General features: G+C 40.3%; 1 protein-coding gene across 4 annotated transcripts in view; it reads right to left on the bottom strand.

The window, feature by feature from the left end:
* ABL2 (ABL proto-oncogene 2, non-receptor tyrosine kinase) overlaps positions 1–10,430 on the bottom strand; it is a 108,468-nt gene extending 98,038 nt beyond the window's left edge. For all 4 annotated transcript variants that reach the window (XM_033854343.2, XM_033854365.2, XM_033854347.2 and 1 more), the window contains exon 1: positions 9,953–10,430. In XM_033854343.2, the coding sequence (XP_033710234.1) occupies positions 9,953–10,109 (157 nt within the window). In that variant the 5' untranslated portion in view covers positions 10,110–10,430. The remainder of the gene's footprint in view (positions 1–9,952) is intronic.
* Between the last annotated feature and the right edge of the window lie 10,465 nt (positions 10,431–20,895).

Raw genomic sequence — 20,895 nt, 5'->3', positions numbered from 1 at the left:
AAACAAAAATCACTACTCATATACTAGCAATTAGGAAGTGTAATGCAGAAGAATTACACTTATGATCACAACAAAAATTTTAAGAAGCCCACCAATAAGCTTAACAAGAAATGTCCAAAAACAATGGGAAATCAATGGAAAATCTTTTACTTAAGGACACAAAGATGACCTAGACTGGCAAAGGGACACCATATTCTTAGATGTAAGGACACAATAATGCAGCAATGTCAATTCACCCTCAAATTAACCTATAATTCAGTACAATCACTATCAAAATCCCATCAAGATTTCTGAATCTTAACAATCTGGTCCTAAGAATCTTTGGAAGATATGATATGCAATAACATCCAAATAAGCTCTGAAAAGTAACACAATAACAGGGAGCTACCCAGGTAAACATATATACTTTAAGCTTATAATATAGTTACCATAATTAAAATGTTAACAATGTGCAGGAAGAAATAAAGATGAATGGAACAATGGAAAGAGTTTTAAAAAGATATGTGGACATTTGAGAATTAAATATATAAGAAATACAGCTCTTCAAAGCAGTGGAAATTGATGAACTATTCAATTATTAGTACAATGGAAAAACATTAAGTTGGTTCCAATCTCAAATATGTATATATAAATTTCAGAAAGGTTCAAGCTGCTAATAAGAAAAATATGAGGAAAACAGGAGATCTTTAACAATCTTGTAAACAAATATTCGTCAATAAGAAAATGGTTAACATCTAAACAAAATGGTTAAAATATATATCAAGAGCACAGAACACTATAAAGCTATTGAAAAGAATGAGAAATGTACACATCCTGGCATAGAAAGGTCTTCCAGACATATTAAATGCAAAAAACAAATCTGAGAGAAAAAAATTCATACTGTATAATGCATTTACTTGCATTTATGAAATGGCAAGAGAAGTATTAATATGTGCACTCACATAAATATAAATACATAAAAAGTTGTGGGAAAATAACATATCAAACCATGAACAGTAGTTTCCTCTAACAAGAGAATATGGATCATGGGTCGGAACATCAAAGAGGACTTTCATGTCTAATCTACATGCTTCTGTACTGATTTTTTTTTTTTTACATTGAGATACCTTTATATATTTTCACACAATTAAAAAATGCAAATTTCAACATTAATAAAAGAAAGTTACTATAACAAAAACCTTCAAGTGTCAACGCTTCTTTCCTATAAGAAAAAGATCAGTGATATGAATTATGCCTGTTAGTACTGCTAGTCTTAGGAAAATTTTTAAGTTTCCCTAAGAAAATTACCAAGTTTTCTTAATAATTATCTGGAACCACAAAATGCTAAGTGGCAATCTTTAGTACTAACTCAGTATTGTTATTTTAACTTGCTGGAAATAGCATATAGAAAGGAACATGTTAACAAAACTGTATATGTACATATTGTATATTATATTAAGCCACAGAAAATTTTCTTTGACCTTGACCACATCAAGTGAAAGGTTTTCTAAATCCTCCCTCTCCTTGGAAAAGCAAACCAGGGAATATAAATTGCCTGGGCCTGCTGAGCTTTGTGTTCTCCTGGATCAAAAGCCAATACTGGCAGAGTTCACTACAGAGGAGCCCGCAGTACCACCACCATAGACTCCGCACATTTACAGAACAAAGCAAAGACAGAGAAGAAGCTCAATATAGGTCTCATTTTTTTAAGCGACCAAAATAAAATTTGTCACAGTATTATAGTTAACGTGCATTTATCTGTGCATTTATTTGAGAGTTCAATTGAAAATAATTGACCTGGGACTTCCCTGGTGGCACAGTGGTTAAGAATCCGCCTGCCAGTGCAGGGGACACGGTTTGATCCCTGGTCCGGGAAGATCCCACAGGCCGCGGAGCAACTAAGCCCGTGCACCACAACCACTGAGGCTGTGCCCTACAGCCCGCGAGCCACAACTACCGAAGCTCGTGCGCTACAACCCGTGCTCCACAACAACAGAAGCCACCGCAATGAGAAGCCCGCGCACAGCAACGAAGAGTAACCCCCGCTCGCTGCAATGAGAGAAAGCCCATGCACAGCAACGAAGACGCAATGCAGCCAAAAATAAATAAATAGATAGATAAATAAATTTATTTATTTAAAAAAAAGAAAAGAACTGAGAAATCATTCTAATTAGTACAATGATCACAAATTTACATACTGAAATTATGCCCTCAACCCAAAAAGGCAGAGATTAGTAACCAACAGTTATTATACAAAATATCACACTTCCCCACTCACCGACACACAAGACTAGTTTATTAACTGTTTCATGAGAGTGTTCATCAATATCTACTTAAGCAACATCATTCTTTTGGACAGCAATTCTAAATTATACCTAAAAATTCTGAGATATTAACACAGGCAATTACTGTAAAATAACTGAATAAAGAAACATAGAAAATACTCGAGTGTTAAACTAGTTTTTTTTTAATTCTATCATACTACCTAAAAAGGAAAAAGAAATGTCTTTATAAGTTGCATATTAATAAACTAAATAGATCACTTTAAGTGGCTACATAGATTCCAATACAAGGAGAAAAGGAGAGTTGTAATCTATCAAGAAGGAGTGGGGGATATAAAGTCTTTAAATAAGAAACATTAGTAATACTAAGTCTAGAGGTTAAGCCAATAGTTCAACATTACCATGAGATTTCAAATTGCACTGTGAGCGCCTACTGCTCCATTTGTTAGGCCATAACATCTAAGTCTCAATCCATAGCCACAGAGTAAGTATATAGATCTAACCCTGGTCTACCATTCTGAAACCCTCATCATTGGTCTCAAGAGAGATAGGGTAAAAAAAAAAACTAAAAATCTTCCTATATACACACACATACATATACATATGTACATATACACAAGCTCCAAAAGGAAACTAGGCATCATCACACATAACTACAGAATCACAAATAGGTATCCCAATTTCTTTGGTCTCTTATCTTTTTCAATTTGAGCAAGCAAGGTTTTATGGGGTTTAAGTGAAAAAAACCCTGCAAATAAGTACTCAGAACATGCCTGGCACACAGCACTCAATAAGTGGCAATTATTTCTTCACAGCTTCTTCCAGAGACTAAGGCCCGCTCTAAGTCTGTCAGCAGAACTCTGTGTGTCTTAACTCCCTTTTCCTGACACAAGATTCTTTCAAAAGTGCACCTCTCAACAGACCTTCTACATATGAACTTTTAGAGATTTAATAAAAAAAGTTGAGGCCAAAGCATCTCTTCCTGCCGCAAAAAAAGTGGCATAAGACAGTGGACACCTGCATGTGGACACTAGACTTGCAACAAATGGACTTCTGAACCAGTTTTAAGTAGAAGAGTTAATACATTATGTTTTCTGACAACTGACAATCTTTGAATTACTTTCGATCCACCACTCTTCTTAATCTCACATTACCAACAGTTCTCAAAGTGTGGCCCCAACCAGCAGCCTTCAGCAACACCTGAAAACTTATCAAAAATGCAAATTCTCAGATCCCACCTCAGACCTAAATAATAAACTCTGGGAATGGGACCCAACAATCTGGGTCTCCACACTAAAATTTGAGAATCGTTCTATATGATCTGGTGAAGTATCAACAGTGACACTCCAAATTTATCTATTCCAGAAGAAATCTGTTAAGATTGATGAGGTTAACATTACGTATTTTGAAATCTTATACACATAGTATATGAGAAAAAGCCCAAATTGACTCACAAAATTAAGACTATAAAAGTTCTACTAAAACATGCTTTTAGCTTCCCTGGTGGCACAGTGGTTGAGTCCGCCTGCCGATGCAGGGGACACGGGTTCGTGCCCCAGTCCGGGAAGATCCCACATGCCGCAGAGCGGCTGGGCCCGTGAGCCATGGCCGCTGAGCCTGTGCTTCGCAACAGGAGAGGCCGCAACAGTGAGAGGCCCACGTACTGCGAAAAAAAAAAAATGCTTTTAACAAGAAACTTTATAACCAGAGGTAAAAATAATACAAGGAGGCACAAAAAGTTCTTAAAGGATGTCAGATGAAGGAGATTACAATATAAAAAATCATTAAATATTAACTAGCAAACAAATGTGCCAGCTTAGAATGAGGTCTCAACCTAAACTTTACATATGCCTTGGCCTGTGTTTCTAGTTCAACTTCTGTGAAGGAAGAAAAACAACAGTATGAAAAGAGTAAGAAAGACCCATAAGACAAATAATCCTAAGAAGATAACATTTACCCTCAAGGAAGGCATGTCTAAGGTGATTTCAGATCCCCAAAATTTCCCTACCTTTTTGCTGCTTTCTGAAAGTCCTTTAATAATCAAGAGTCACTTGAGAGAAAAATAGAGACTTAGACAAAACAGAGACTTAAAATATAAATGCTGGACTTCCCGGGTGGCGCAGGGGTTAAGAATCTGCCTGCCGATGCAGTGAACAAGGGTGTGATCCCTGATCCAGGAAGATCCCACATGCCGCGGAGCAACTAAGCCCGTGTGCCACAACTACTGAGCCTGTGCTCGAGACCCCACGAGCCACAACTACTGAACCCGTGTGCCACAACTACTGAAGCCCACGCGCCTAGAGCCTGTGCTCCACAACAAGAGAAGCCACCGCAGTGAAAAGCCTGCACACCGCAATGAAGAGTAGCCCCCGCTCACCGCAACTAGAGAAAGCCCATGCACAGAAAGGAAGACCCAACGCAGCCAAAAATAAATTAATTAATTTAATATATATATATATAAATACTAAGACAATTCTACACTTCAGCATGCTATCGTGATGACAATAGCAGCGTTTGAGTTAGTTTACAAAACATTTTCACATTAGACTCATGTAATCTTGACAACCATCTTGAGGTAAATAACAATGACAACAACAAAACTACATTTACTGAGCACTTAGAGCCTTACAAAATTTTATCATTTAATTCAACAACCTGCTGAGGTTGGAGTTGTAAACCACTTACTAATGTCAGACACAAGGCAGGATCTGAACCCAATTGTATCTAATTTTAAAACCCATCTTCTTGGGACTTCCCTGGTGGCACAGTGGTTAAGACTCCACGCTCCCAGTGCAGGGGCCCTGGGTTCGCTCCTTGGTCAGGGAACTAGATCCCACATGCATGCCACAACTAAGAGTTCACATGCCACAACTAAGGAGCCTGCCTGCCGCAACTAAGACCCAATGCAACCAAATAAAAATATTTTTAATGCATTTTAAAAAATAAAGTAAAATAAAACCCATGTTCTCTAAATCTCTACACTATGGCAAGATTTGGAGACAAAGGCTTGAGTTTTCAGGCCCATAACTTAACAGCTGTATGCCCTTGGGAAGTCACTTAATTCTCTTAACTCTTCATCTATAAGATGGGAAGATTAGTATCTGTCCCCACCTATTTCAGAGTACAGCTGACCCTTGAACAACTAGGAAGTTGGGGCACCAATGCTCCACGAAGTCGAAAATCCTCTTATAACTTTACAGGTGGTCCTCCATATCCAGGTTTGGCATCCCTGGATTCAACCAACTGCGATAAAACTATAGTACATATTTATTGAAAAAAATCTGCCTGTAAGTGGACCCTGAAAGTTCAAACCCATGTTGTTCAAGGGCCAACTGTAATTGTAAAGATCAAATAAGATAAAGGACATAAAAGGTGTTCATAAACTCAAAAAAAAAACTACACAAATGTCATCATTACTGATTTTGACAGAGAGAGTAAAGAGAAAAAAAAAGATATAGTATAGTAATTGCAAGGGGAAAAGATGCTGGTTTTTCTTTTTAAAGCAAGTTGAAGACCCTTAAGGAGAAACTTCAGACTTCAAAATTTACCTGAGACCTTACTGTCAATTGGGCTGTGATAAAAGAATCTGTACCACAAATTATTTTGTCACTTTTCTAAAAATACAGACACACCCAGATACCTGTAACTTACACAGATTTGGAGGTTAGCAAAAACCTAATAGCTGATTTCTTTTTAAAAGTCTGGTTCTCATAAGAATCAGTAGCCACTATACTAGGTCACCATAATTAAAATTCCCTTGCAACGGCCTTCCTGTTCTTTTCTACAGTATCATTTTCAACCTGTGGTGCCGACATCTTTCATTCTGCAAAGACTAAAACATGAACTACAAATCCTAAATAAAGAAATCAGACCACTTAAACTGATGAGTTTAAGGGAAAAGTTTTATTACTCAAAAATTCACAATTTAAGGTTAATTTTTAATAGCATTTACAGCAAATGAGTGAGAGAAAGAAGTAAAGTTGAAGTGAAATCACTCAACTGTTGTAATGTATGTCAGATATTAAAAAGACAAGGAGGTATTCAACCCTAGATTACTAGTCACAAAACATCAGCTCACCAAAAAGGTTCAATAGCAGATTTCAGAAAAATCACACAGCACTCACCTCTTTCATACCAAAAAACAGCCCAATTATTTTTATTCCTTCTAAATTACATTCACAAAAGGCATTTTTGGCAAAGCAAATTATTATAACAACTTACATATTAATAAAAAAATATCATTTTCAATGAGAAAACACCATTTCTTTTATCTACAGAAGAAAAATCATGGACTCTGATAAACCCATTTCTGTAACGTACATACATTTTTACTGACTACATACAATATTTAATCTATATTTAAACCTACATGTAAACTCAACAGTCAAACCTAACTTTCGTATATGAAATTATGTGCTAATACCTCAATACTGAAACTCAAGACAGTGACTTGTACACTAGTTGCCAGGTTTTTTGTGTAAATGTCAAACAACAGGTCCACTGAGAAGCTTTTGAATCTAATTGAATTTATTCATTCAAACCAGAATTTATCATGTGTTTCTAAGCAGTGGTTCTCATCTAGGGGCAATCTAGCAATGTCTGAAAACATTTATGGTTGTTACAACTGGGGGGGGGGCGGTGAGGTAGTTTGCCAGAAAGGGGTGCTACTGGCATCTAGTGAGCAGAGGCCAAGGATGCTGCTAAACATCTTACAAAGTATAGGACAGACCCCCACGACAAAGAACGACCCACCCCAAAATGGCAATAACTGCCAAGGTTGAGAAACTCTGAGCTATAAAAGTTTATAAACACCCATCTGTCTAAAAACAGTAATCACTTAACCTTTGTTTCCTATATTATTTGCCAATTCTATTCTTTACATACTAGTCTTTGGCAACAAACTTACCCTATTCCCATCCTTTCAATCAGCTTCTAACTTCCAAACTTGTCAATACAGCCAATTTCAAAACCTATTATCTTTGACTCATCCCTATTTTTAATTGTAGTAGTTGTTGTAGTAGTAATGGCCGGGGCCAACACATATTTAGCCCTTACTACATGCCAGGCACTATCCTAAGTGCCTTGTACATATTAACTCATTAATCTAGGTACTATTATTACCGGGTATTCTTATTATCCCCATTTTACAAATGAAGAATCCAAGGCACAAAAAGGTTAAATAACTTGTCCAGGGTCACAAAGATAATAAGCAGTCAAGCCAGGTTTCAAATCCAGGCAGAATGCCTAAGTATTCCAAAGTCGTCCTTTCTTCTTTCATCCTCTAAACCAAATCATAAAATCATTAAGTTCCACAAGGACAGGGACCTTGTTATACTCACAGCAACATCCCCAGGGCCCAGTACATAATAGGTGCTCAAAAAACTTTTCTTTGTTGAATGCATGAAATATCCCTCAAACTCACCCCACCTGTTTCCATTGCCTCCACTCAAGGCCAAGGCTTTCAGCACCTCACACTTGGCTTTCTTTACATAGCCTATAAACTAACCAATCAGGTAAATGGATATAAACTCCTCTGCCACATTTTCAATAACCCAGCCCATAACCCAACGTATTCAAAGTTTTCTTCCCACTGCTTCTCAATTATCAGTAGAATCGTAACATCTTAAGAGTCAGATGGTACCTTAGAGATCATCCAATCCAACATTTAACAGATAAAGAAACCCAAAGATGTTAAGTGACTAAATCACCCAGCCAGGTGGAGCCAAGACCAGAACTTGATTCTTGCAATTTCTGCTCTAGGATTCACTCCTAGAGGATTTGCTTAACTCATGACAGATGTGTCTCCTCACTAGTCCATCAACAAATTACATTCATTTCAATTGTTCACACTTGTTTCTCCTGCACAGCCTGCCCTCTTTTTCTTGCTCCATAGATCCAAATTCTATTCATCCTTCAAAATCTCCTCCTATTCCATTCTTCATGATCTCCTCCTTCTCAGAAAATCTTACATCCTGAATAGATGCTAGAGGAAGAGGATCACCATTACTGGGCCAAGTTTAATACATAACTAACACGTCCCACAAAGCAAAGCTACTTGGATCATTTCTTCCCTGAAAACTATTTACCCATTCTTTGCTATGTTTCTGGAAGTGATTTCGATACAGACTAACTTATATGGCACCTTCATAAAATGTTTATATACCTGGAAGAGAAGCTCACTCACATCTTTTAGAGTAGACACGTAACTCCTGAATGGCCCAAATCACCTATATCTCTTCCATTAGGAAACTCAGGTTGTTCACAAAGTCCAAACCCAGAACTCTGATACAACTCACCTAGCAGCCACAGCTTCTAAGGTTCATCTCTTTCTCTGTATACTATCATTTGTCTTAACTTCCTCCAAAACTCCATTTCTGAGGAATAGTTCACACTTCTTTTCCTTCCTCGTCTTCCCTACACTACACAGTATAGAATACCCTCCTTTATCTTTTATTATTTTCCATATGGCTCTTCAGTGAAAGTCCCGTTTGCTACCTCTCATCCAACCTCAACTAGCCAGTTCTTTATACAGAAGTCACATCTATCTCTTCAGCCTCTCTCAGGTCTTAGGGTATCTCAACTCCATGAAGGTTAATTTTGGTTTTTTTCCCCCTTCTCCATTCTTCCTTCCTCTAGACAAGTGGCCTCAAAAGTGGTGTGGGTGCAGCTCAGAGGAAATGCAAAAGGATCCACTGGGCTGCTGGAAAAAATTTATTAGAACTCTTGTTATATTTATTTTTTCATCGCATCCTTTCTTAAATTCTGTTTCTGTGTACATTTCTAAGTTACCCATTAGTACAGTAATAAAGATACATAAATTCTTGGAGTACGTGATCACAAGTCTGGAGACAACTGCTTTAAAAATACCTTGATAATGAGGACAAAGTAATAGGTTCCAGACCATATAGAGGATGTAAATATGTATATGTGTGTGTGTGTGTGTGTGTGTGTGTGTGTGTGTATATATATATATGCACACCTGGTAGGAAGAAAAACTCTTGTTTGTATCCAAAGTCCTAACGATGCCCACCAACCTCTAACCCCTGCCAGCCATCTCAGAAATGTGTCCTACTCAAAAGAGCAGAACAGAGGATGGTTTGGCAAAGCCCTTCATTTCCAGTTTGAAAAAAAAAAAAAAAAAAAGAAATTCGAAGTGCTAAGATACTACCCTTATCTTTCCCGTAGAAGGGTATTTCAGGACAGTGTTCACTATCCTGACACTGCTCATTGCCTGATTTATACGTATATACTTCAAAGGCCACTACCTGCTGAGATTCAGTTCCTATTTCCCAATCCCTCAAGGCACAACTCATGCTCCCGTCGCTAACGACCGACTTGTACTAACACCTGGACTGAGCTCACACCTCCCTTCATCCTTCTCTCCCCTGAGGACACTATCCACCGTCTTCCCCGAGCCCCACAATCGCGTCCCAGTGCAGAAGACAGCCCATCCAAGGTCCCTAAGACCACTTCTCTTTCCTCCTCCGCCCCCGGGAGCTGCCAGCCAGGCTGGAGACGGGAGGGGGGGAGGGGTGTGACTCGCCTCCCGTGACTGGCCCAGATGGCAGCAGATTCCGCCCCCACTCTTGGGCACCCCTCGACCCCCTAGAGCTGCCTGTCTGCCTCCCACCCCGCCTCAACCCCACCTCCGGCCTTCCCCACGCCCTCACGCCGGCTCGGGAAACACTCACCGTGCTGGGTGAAGATATTGAAGCCGGCCTCTGCGGTGCGCCCCGCCAGGTCCCGCCTGCGGCTGGAGGGCCTGGCTGCGCTGCTGCCCCGGATCCCGCGGGGTTGCGACTGCTGAAGCCCCGGAGCCTCCCCGACGCGGCCCACCTGCTGCCCCATCCCTGCACTTGCGTACTCCCGCGCCCCCGCCGACCCGTGGTCACATTCCTCCTCGGCTCCGGCCTCGGGCTCCAGGCGCTTGCTCCGGCCTCTCCTTCCCAGTCGAGGCCCCGGCCCTGAGCGGTCCGGCCACCGGCGTCTCCCCACCCGACTCCTCACAGCAGCCGCCGCGCTGCCTCTCGACGCCTCACAGATTCTCCTTTTCCCTCCCCATTCCGCGGCTCCGCGCCCTCAACGCTGCCGCCGCCGCCATCTTTAAACCACCGAGCGCTAGGAGAGCGTGGGACAGAGCGTCTCCCGCCCCCCACCCGACCAGTCACCTCCGCTACTCGGAGGGAGGGCTTCCCGGCGGCCCGGCCCCGCCCCGCCCCGCCCCGCCCCGCCCCGGCCCCGGCTCGTCCGCGAGCTCCCTTCTCCTCGGAGGGTGGGTTCGCCCCCGTCCCCCGCACACCCCGTACCTACCTCACTGGCACGCCTACAGCTGCTTCAGGTCTTCCGGCCCTTCGGTTCGTTCGCGGCACCTCGGCCTCCCACATCCGAATCCGCCTTAGCCACCTCCTCCCACGTTCGTTTCTACATGCTACCGCCTTTTTTAGGGTTGGTCGGTCTAGAGCCTTCCCTGTCCCACCTCCACCTGTCAAATCAATTAGTCGCGCTGAGCGCCCCAGGTGCACAGCTCGCTCTTTAGCAGGCACAGTTGGGACAGAAAAGCACAAGGCGTTTGATGCTTGCCATCCAGGTGAGGCTCCCTAAAATGCCCGGGAGAATTCCTTTAAATACCCTCGTCACCAAGCCGACCTACAGTCAAAAGTAAATGATATAAAATTTACATGAAGCTAATAAAAAGGTACATTATTTCATTGTAATTTTTTGAAACTATTTCATAATGTTAAGTTGCACTCGCTTCGGTTGTCTGCACTCTACAGTCTCATTGGAGAAGCAGTTATGACCCGGTTCCTCCTATCGTATTACCATGAATTCCTCTTGAACTCCTTTACCGTGTAACCACGTGTGTTTCTGTTACCCTTATATTGCTTGACAGTAAAGCTAATCTTCCTACCGGCATGCTTTATATATAGTGCACGTGGTCTCCTTTGATGACAAAGGAGAAAAATAAAACTACCTTTGACCCTGTTTCTGAATGAGAACTTATCTTTAACTTATGTTGTCTAAAGACAGTGACTCAGGCAGAAATGTTTTTAATGCACGCACACATACATATACATGTATAAATATTCACTTATCATCTCCCCCCTACTGAGCATTCTTGCATGTTAATATTGATCCAGTTTTTTACATTCTCAAAGAACTTGATAATTATTCTTTAGCTATTCATTTAGCTTCCCTATTTCCTTTATAAAAAGCATCAACTATTGGAGGTACCACACTGAAAATTTGCTTTAAAGCAGAGGATGTGGGAACCATTGCAAAGAAGCAACGAAACAACCATTGGGAAGATAAATTTCAGGGAAAAAGGTGGATACAGCTCTCCTTTACATGTCTTTCATAGAACCGGGCTGACCTTAGATGAACCATTAATACTCACCACTATAAAAGTCCTCTGAAATTATTCCGTTGCCATCCAGGGTATGACCAGAAATAACTGAAATTGCCCACCAGATGGGAACAGAAACACTATGCTTTAGCACTGGATACAATATGAATTTTCCATTTGGTCAAAGTTTTCCTGTGTTTAAATACTTTGTCTTTTCCTTTTAATTCCTGAAGTGTTGCAACTACTGGAAAAAAAAATCATTGACAAGGGATAAAGGTGGTCATAGAGCTATGATTTGGTTTGTTGTTTGATTTTCATTATCTGAGAGAATTTAATTTGGGGGATAATGGTCTGGCTTCTCTTTCTTTCATAGTATGTAATGGGTAAGTGTAGTATAGTGCGGTGGTTAAGGGAGGCACTTAAGTGCTTGAGGTCAAAACTGGGCTCAATATTCGTTTGCTCTTAGACAAATATTTAACCTCTTTGTGCATCAGTTCTTCATCTGTGAAGTGATGATGATAGCAACAGTACCTACCTCACAGGGCTGTTGTGAGAATTAAATTGGTTAATATACATAAAGCACTTAAAACAGTATTTGGGTGCTTCCCTGGTGGCGCAGTGATTGAGAGTCCACCTGCCGATGCGGGGGACACGGGTTCGTGCCCCAGTCCAGGAAGATCCCACATGCTTGCGTACCGCAAAAAAAAAAAAAAAAAAAAAAAAAAAAAAAAAAAAAACAGTATTTGGCATATAAAAAGCGTATACAAGCACTTACTATTAGTACAAAAAATGTAATGTTTTCAGAAATCCATCAACTTTTCCAGGCCTAATTTTTTTCAAGTGGTATATGCTTAGATAATAGAACGAAGTCTACAGTATTTATTCATGTGAGCCCCTATCCACCACCTGCCACCTTTATTTAACTAAAAACAAAAACACCAATCAACCAATAAAAACAGGTGGAATCATATATCACTTTATTAGTCATTCCTACCTGGTCATCACCAGTTACCTGCACATGTGAACTATTGCATGTGAAATATTACCTTTGTTTAGCATATGAATATTCCTCTACCAGAGAGTCTTAAGATCCTGCCTAGACTGAAGCAAATATCTTGTAAGTGGAGATGTTTTTCAAAGTGAAATGGGAATTTTCAGAATTGGGGTGGGGGGGTGTTGAAAGACCAGGGAGAAACCTACTTACTTAGGTGCAGGACACTATTTCATCTCAATGTAACCAAGCCCAAGTGACTCACCTGAGAATTACAATTAAACATTTAGAACGATTAAAACATTTAAAACAATCCCAAGTAGTATTAGCTCAAGCTGAAATGAGGGCAGCTGTGAACTCCAGGCAGGTGCAGAAACCAGATGAAAAACAGGAGCAGGGATGGTACACAGTAGCACAGGGACAGCCTCACCCGAGCAGTGGCCAGGGGACGGCCCCAAAAATCAAACCCATCGTCAACACCAACAAGGCACAATGAAGACATAGATGCTCATCATCTTTACCTTCCCTATAATCGGAGTAATACCACTATTTCCAGAAGCAGGGAACTGGTAAGCAATGCTTCACTGGTCCCTGTCTTTACCCATCTGGATTTCCAGGCTATTGCCACATCCTTACATTTTCTCCCATATTAGTCAATATTTCTTTCTCTCTGTCTATATGGATACAGTGTTCATTTAGACTCAGATCATCTCTCTGCTGGATTCTCCTGCTGCTACCCTTTTCTTTCTAGGTTCCTCACCAAGCAATTCACTAAAAGAAAAATACTTCTTCCTCTCATTGCTTTGATTGTGCTTCCCCTCCCCTTCATCATGTACAATGTCTAAAATTTTCACCTGATGTTTCAAAATTATTTTCCAGGATACACTGGATTATAATTGCCTAATGTTCATCAGCTCCTGTTCCTCAAATACCCACCCCTTCTATAGCAGGCATATATGTTTTATCCAATAGGCCTATTTCTAGGATGTCTTCCTTTTAACTCTGACTTTTGCAATACTCAGATTCTCCCCAATATGGTGCCCAAATGACTCCCTTTACAGTATTCAGGGTTCTACTCAGATCCTGCCTCCCTCTTAGGAAAATCTCAGACTTATCCATAGAGACATAATAGTTTCCCTGTACTCTACTTGGCCCCTACCTAAAATAACCACAGCTGGTTAACAATTATTTGCCTATAAAAGTCAATTACCTCCCTCTACATCCCCCAAATGTGTTTAATTTTGACATACGGCTCAATGTCATAGGGTTAGAAAGAACCTTAGAGGTCATCTAGGATAATCTTCTGGAATTCCCTGTACAATAACTCCAGTGAGGGAGCCCATTTATTTTGAAGAGTTCTAATTGTCAGAAAGTTCTTCTTAAAGGTAAACTGACACATGCCACCCTGAAACTTCCATCTGTTTCACCCCTGGTCCTAGTTCCACCCAGTAGCTACACAGAATAAATTTCACTTTTCTTCTACACAACAGCCCTTCAAATATTTGGGAGCTGTCATGTTTCTCAAAATCTTTTCTTTTACCTATATAATGCATATGTTTGTATAGTTATGTTAATCTCTGTCTATATTATCTACATGGGCTCAAAATATTTGTGTAGATAAATTGGAAGAAAAATGTAATTTCATATGTAGCATTTTTCTTCTTTTTTTAGCTTTATTTATTTTTATTTATTTATTTTTTAAACTCAACGTTTTATTCTATGGTACAAGTACAGAATTTTTTGCAGTACGCGGGCCTCTCACTGCTGTGGCCTCTCCCGTTGCGGAGCACAGGGTCCGGACGCGCAGGCTCAGCAGCCATGGCTCACAGGCCCAGCCGCTCCGTGGCATGTGGGATCCTCCCGGACCGGGGCACGAACCCGCATCCCCTGCATCGGCAGGCAGTCTCAACCACTACGCCACCAGGGAAGCCCCAGAAATTTTTTACTGAGGGAGGAATGCATTGAATTCTATACCTGTTAATCTTTATTTTGTTCTTATTATCCTTTCTATTTTATATATTTATATAAAACAGAGAAACTTTTAAACTAGTCATCAGTTATTGAGACTGCTTTGTGGTTTCACAATTTTCACAAAACTTATACCATTTTATGGGCCAGCACATATCCAGTAATGTCCCTGGGCTTTGTATGCTTGTCTTCTCCTTGTTAGGTTTATTCCCAGCAATAGGATTACCTGTATCCAGAATGCCAATTGAAACACCAAAGATGAACATCATGACAATCAGTAACACCGCAGTCTTACAAAATGGAACAAGATAAAGACCAATTGTGGTAGCGAACATTGACACCCCCAAAAGAAGAAAATGATTCATATTGTCAAAAAGAACTCCACCAATCACAGAGCCACCCAAATATCCAGAGTCACGGCCCACAAAAATCAGAGAAAGACTGCTGATATTGCGATCCACATTTGTTGCCAAATCTTGAAATGTGGGTCCCAGTATAGCGACACTCATTCCCTTTTCACTGTGATGATTGTTTCCTTTGCTGTGCGGAAGCTTTTTCGTTTGATGTAGTTGCACTTGTTTATTTTTGTTCTTGTTGCCTGTGCTTTTGGTGTCATATCCATGAAATCGTTGCCAAGACCAATGTCATGAAGCTTACCACATTTTGCAATCATGTGTGCTATTCTGCTAGTGTTGGAGGGTCTCCCGCAGAAGCGGGGTGGCCGTGGCTCACCGCGGGGACAAGGACACTGGCTGCAGAAGCCCTGGGAGGCACTCCCTGGTGTGAGCCCTCCCAGAGTCTGCCATCAACCCCACCAAAGGGCCTGTAGGCTCCAGTGCTGGGTCACCCCAGGCCAACCAACACTTTTTTTAGTTTTATTGAGATTTAACTGACATATAACATTGTTTAAGGTGTACAGTGCCTTGATTTGATACACTTATATACTGCAAAATTATTACTGCCATAGAGTTAGCGAATACCTCTAGCAGGCGCATAATTACCATTTCTTTTTATGGTAAGAACATTTAAGATCTACTCTCTTAGCAGCTTTCAAGTATGTAATACAGTATTATTAACTATAATCACTATGCTGTACATTAGAGCCACAGAATTTATTCATCTTGTAACTGGAAGTTTGTATCATTTGACCAATACCAATCCTACTCCCCCTCCTCCCCCTCAGCCCCTACTAACCATCTTTCTAGTCTACGTTTTTATGAGTTCGGCTTTTTAAGATTCCACATATAAACGAAATCATACAAGTAGTCTTCTTTCTCTGTCTGATTTATTTCACTTAACACAAATGTTGTTACAAATGGCAAGATTCCCTTCTTTCTCATGAATAAAATTCTGTTGTATATACAGGCAAACCGCATTTTATTGCACTTTGCTTTATTGAGCTTCACAGATTTTGCATTTTTTAACAAATTGAAGGTTTGTGGCAACCCTACATCACACAAGTCAGTTGGCACCATTTTTCCAACAGTGTTTGCTCACTTTGTGTCTCTGTAGCACATTTTGGTAATTCTGGCAACATTTCAATCTTTTTCACTATTATTTTCATTATTATTATATTTGTTATGGTGATCTCCAGTTAGTGATCTTTTTTTTAATAAATTTATTTATTTTATCTATTTTATTATTTTTGGCTGCTTTGGGTCTTCGCTGCTGCATGCAGGCTTTCTCTAGTTGTGGCGAGCGGGGGCTACTCTTCATTGCAGTGCATGGGCTTCTCTGTTGTGGCTTCTCTTGTTGCACAGGCTCTAGATGCACAGTCTTCATGAGTTGTGGCACGTGGGCTCAGTAGTTGTGGCGCTCGGGCCTAGTTGCTCCACGGCATGTGGGATCTTTCCTGACCAGGGCTTGAACCTGTGTCCCCTGCAGGTGGATTCTTAACCACTGAGCCACTGTGGTTAGTGATCTTTGATGTTACTTCTCTGACTCGCTGAAAGCTTAGATGATGATTAGTATTTTTAGTAATAAAGTATTTTTTAATTGAAGTCTGTATATTGTGGCGTTTTTTTAGACACAATGCTATTGCACAGTTAATAGACTCCAGTAGAGTATAAACATAACTTTTCACATAGACTGGGAAACCAAAAAATTTGTTTGGCTCACTTTATTGTAATATTTGCTTTATTACAATGGTATGGAAATGAAGCCATAGTATGTCCGAGTATTGCCTGTACATACCATATCCTTTTTAGCCATTCTTTTTAAGCTGTTTGCACATGCAGTACTTTGGGTTTTATGTATGGTTTGTCTTTGAACTGTCGTTGTATTAAATCTTTAAAGGCCTATAGAGTGCCAAATACAGTTCCACTTACAGAGCGATATTTTTAAAGTTTCTTTGGATGACAGTGAGAAGGAGGATTCTTATCTGGCCGGCATAGAATAAGTCATTCTTTTTGAAGATAAGGAGATGGATTAAATGACCTCTTGTTCCTTTTAGCCCCAAGGGTCTATGATTCAATACTTCTTGGATTAAAAAACTTTATAAATTATTAAGAGACTATTTCAAACAATTGGCAAAGTGCTATATAAATGTTACTAGTAGCAATAATATCTATTCATTTTAAATTAATAAATTAGTACCAGGGCTTCCCTGGTGGCACAGTGGTTGAGAGTCCACCTGCCGATGCAGGGGACGCGGGTTCGTGCCCCGGTCCAGGAAGATCCCACATGCCACGGAGCGGCTGGGCCCGTGAGCCATGGCCGCTGGGCCTGCGTGTCCAGAGCCTGTGCTCCGCAACGGGAGAGGCCACAAAAGTGAGAGGCCCGCATACCGCAAAAAAAAAAAAATTTTTTTTAATTAAAAAAAATAAATTAGTACCACTCCTTTTCTATGGTAATAATGAAATAGCTGACTAAACAATCCATTTAACATGTAGCCTACCACTAACTAGTGTAGTGGAACTGAGACTGGCTTAGAATTTATGTGAAATGGGTTTCTCTTTCAGTTATCTATTGCTGAATAAGAAACAATCCCAAAACCTAGTGGCTTAAAACAATAGCGATTTATCCCTTCTTGCAATTGTGTGGATTGTCTGAATAGTTCTTCTGCTGATTTCACCTAGGTTCACTCATGTAACAGCATTCAGCTGGAGGCTCAGCTGAGATGAAAGGTTGGCAATTCACATATCTGGCATTTGGTGCTGCTGTCTCGGTTCTCCTCCACTGGCCTCTTGTGGGCTGAATTATACCCACCTCCCTATTCATATGTTAAAGCCCTAACCTCCAGTACCTCACAAAGTGACTGTATTTGAGGATAGGGTCTTTAAAGAGGTAAATAAGTTAAAATGAGGCCCTAAGGGAGGGTCCTAATCCAGTATGACTGATGTCCTTATAAGAAGAGGAAGTTTGGACACAGACACACAGAGGGACGACCATGTGAAGACAGAGGGAGAAGACAGCCATCTACAAACCAAGGAGAGGTCTCAGAAGAAACCAACCCTGCTGACACCTTGATCTCAGACTTACAGTCTCCAGAACATTGAGAAAATAAATTTCTGTTAACTCACCCAATCTGTGGTACTTTGTTATGGCAGCCCTAGCAAGCTAATGTAAACAGTCTAAACTATTGGAGAACAAGAGGTATATTAGCTTGCTAGGGCTGCTGTAACAAAGTACCACAGGGTGACTTAAACAACAGAAATTTATTTTCTCATAGTTCTGGAGACTGTAAGTCTGAGATCAAGGTGTCAGCAGGGTTGGTTCGTTCTGAGGACCGTGATGGAGAATCTGTTCTCTGCTTCCCTCCTGGCTTCGGGTGGTTTCCTGGTAATCTTTGGTGTTCCTTGGTGCATAGCATCACCCCATCCCTGGCTTCATCTTCACATGGCATTCTCCGTGTGTGTGTGTGTGTGTGTGTGTGTGTGTACTGTAAAGACCCTATTTCTTAATGTCATATGGTGAGGTACTAAGAGTTAAGATTTCATTGTAAAGCAACTATACTCATAAATATGTTAAAAAAAAAAGAGTTAAGATTTCAACATATGAATTTTGGGGAAAAAATTCAAGCCATAACACTGAGCTTCCTTAAAGCACGGTGGCTCAGTATTCTAAGAGAGCAAGAGCGGAAGCTGTATCATCTCTTGAGTCTTAGTCTCCAAGGCTCTCACAACATCACTCCCACCACCTTCTATTAATGAAGGTAAGTCACAGGCCTGCCCAGTTTTAAAAGATGGAGAAATAGGCTCCACCTCTTAATAAGAGGACCAGCAAAATATTATGGTCATGTTTTCAGTCTTCCATAGGGTCTTATAATTTTTGACAATTAACTAGCTATATGGCCTTGGGCTAATCATAAAAGCATAGATTCTTAGAATCAGAAGGGACCCAGGCCAATCTTATTCCCACTACTGAGTAAATTTCCTCTGTCTCCTTCCCACTCCCGAGGTCTCCTTCTCTTTCCATTCTAAGGGCTGCTCCTAGGTGAACTCACCAAGCCTCTGTGTCTGTACTTACGCTGTTTCCTCTGTCTTGAAAGCAAATACCCCCTTCTTTTATTTCCATCTTTTTATTGAAGCATAATGTTCATATAGAAAAGCATGTGTGTGTGTACTGCTTGATGAATTTCACAAACTAAAATGCACCCATGTCATCGGCATCTCGGTCCAAAAGCAGAACATTACCAGTACCTCAGAAGCCTTCTCCATGCTCCCTTTCAGTCTCTACGCGTTTCCTCCCAACTCCACAAACGTAACACTATACTGACTTTAATAGCATACATTGATTTTTGCATATTTTTGTACTTTATATAATGGAATCAGACAGTATGTAATCATTGTGTCTGACTTCTTTCACCCAATATTATGTGTTTGAGATTCATTCATATTTTCATTTATACTTGCAGATCATTTATTTTTCATTGCTGTATAGTGTTTCATTATATGAGATTATAGTATACTTTACTTATCCATTCTATTGCTGACGAGCATGGTTTTCATATGAATATCCTAGTACATGTCTTCTGGTGACCATAGATATGCATTTTGTTAGGTATTTTTCTGGAACAAAGGATACGTGGTGTTTAGCTTTAGTAGATACTATCTAATGGTTTTCCAAAGTGGCTTCACCAATTTTACTCTCACAAGTAATGTAGGAGAGTTTTGGTTGCTCTAAATCCTCACTAACACTAGATATTTTCCATCCTTTAACTTTTTAATCCATTTCACACTTCTTTTACTGTCTAACTCCTATTTGTCTTTTTAAGACTCAGCTTAGGAGTCACCTCCTCCAAGAAGGCTTAACTGACATGCTGGATTAGATGTCCCTTCTCTGGGCCCACATTAACCCTTATCTATGCCCCAGGCTTTCGAAGTTACCTGTTTAGAGTTGTTGAGGTTAGTATGAAGGACAAACTGGCCCATGTGTAAATTGAAACCAGTCTTTGTAGCAGTATCTATCAATACATATACTCAGTTTGTAAACACAATATACATACTATGTGTACAATTCATATATTCTTTTACCTAGCAATTCCTAAAAATTACTTTTACATTTACACAAAGATACATGTTCAAGTATGGTCCCAGTATTGGTTTTGTTTGTTTTGTTTTGTTTTTTGTTTTGTTTTGGCTGCGCCACATGGCTTGTAGGATCTTAGTTCCCCGACCAGGGATCTAACCCGTGGCCCCCTGCAGTGGAAGCCTGGAGTCCTAGCCACTGGACCGCCAGGGAATTCCCACAGTATTGTTTTGTTTGTTTGTTTTTTAAGACTTATTTATTATTTATTTATTTTTGGCTGCGTCGGGTCTTAGTTGCGGCACGCAGGATCTTTGCTGAGGCATGTGCGATGTTTTGTTGCAGCACGTGGGCTTCTCTCTAGTTGCAGCGTGCAGGTTTTCTCTTCTCTAGTTGTGGTGCACAGGCTCCAGGGCGGGTGGGCTCTGTACTTTGCAGCACACGGGCTCTCTAGTTGAGGCATACCAGCTCAGTAGTTGTGGTGCACGGGCTTAATTGCCCCGCAGCATGTGGGATCCTAGTTCCCTGACCAGGGATCTAACCTGCGTCCCCTGCATTGTAAGGTGGATTCCTTACCACTGGACCACCAGGGAAGTTCCACACAGTACTGTTTCTTTTTTTTTTATTCCTCATTCTACTTTTTTTTTTTGAATTTTATTTTATTTATTTTTTTATACAGCAGGTTCTTATTAGTTATCTATTTTATACATATTATTTTATACATATCTGTCAATCCCAATCTCCCAATTCATCCCACAGTATTGTTTCTAATAGTGAAAAATTTAACCCAAAGTAACTGTTCATCAACATAGGAATAGTTAATGTAATACTAAGCACTGGTTGAAAAAAAAAGAATGAAATAGGTA

The sequence above is a fragment of the Tursiops truncatus genome, chromosome 1, assembly GCF_011762595.2.
Source record: "Tursiops truncatus isolate mTurTru1 chromosome 1, mTurTru1.mat.Y, whole genome shotgun sequence".
NCBI classification, from domain to species: domain Eukaryota; kingdom Metazoa; phylum Chordata; class Mammalia; order Artiodactyla; family Delphinidae; genus Tursiops; species Tursiops truncatus.
This window is presented reverse-complemented; position numbering and strand designations above follow the sequence as displayed.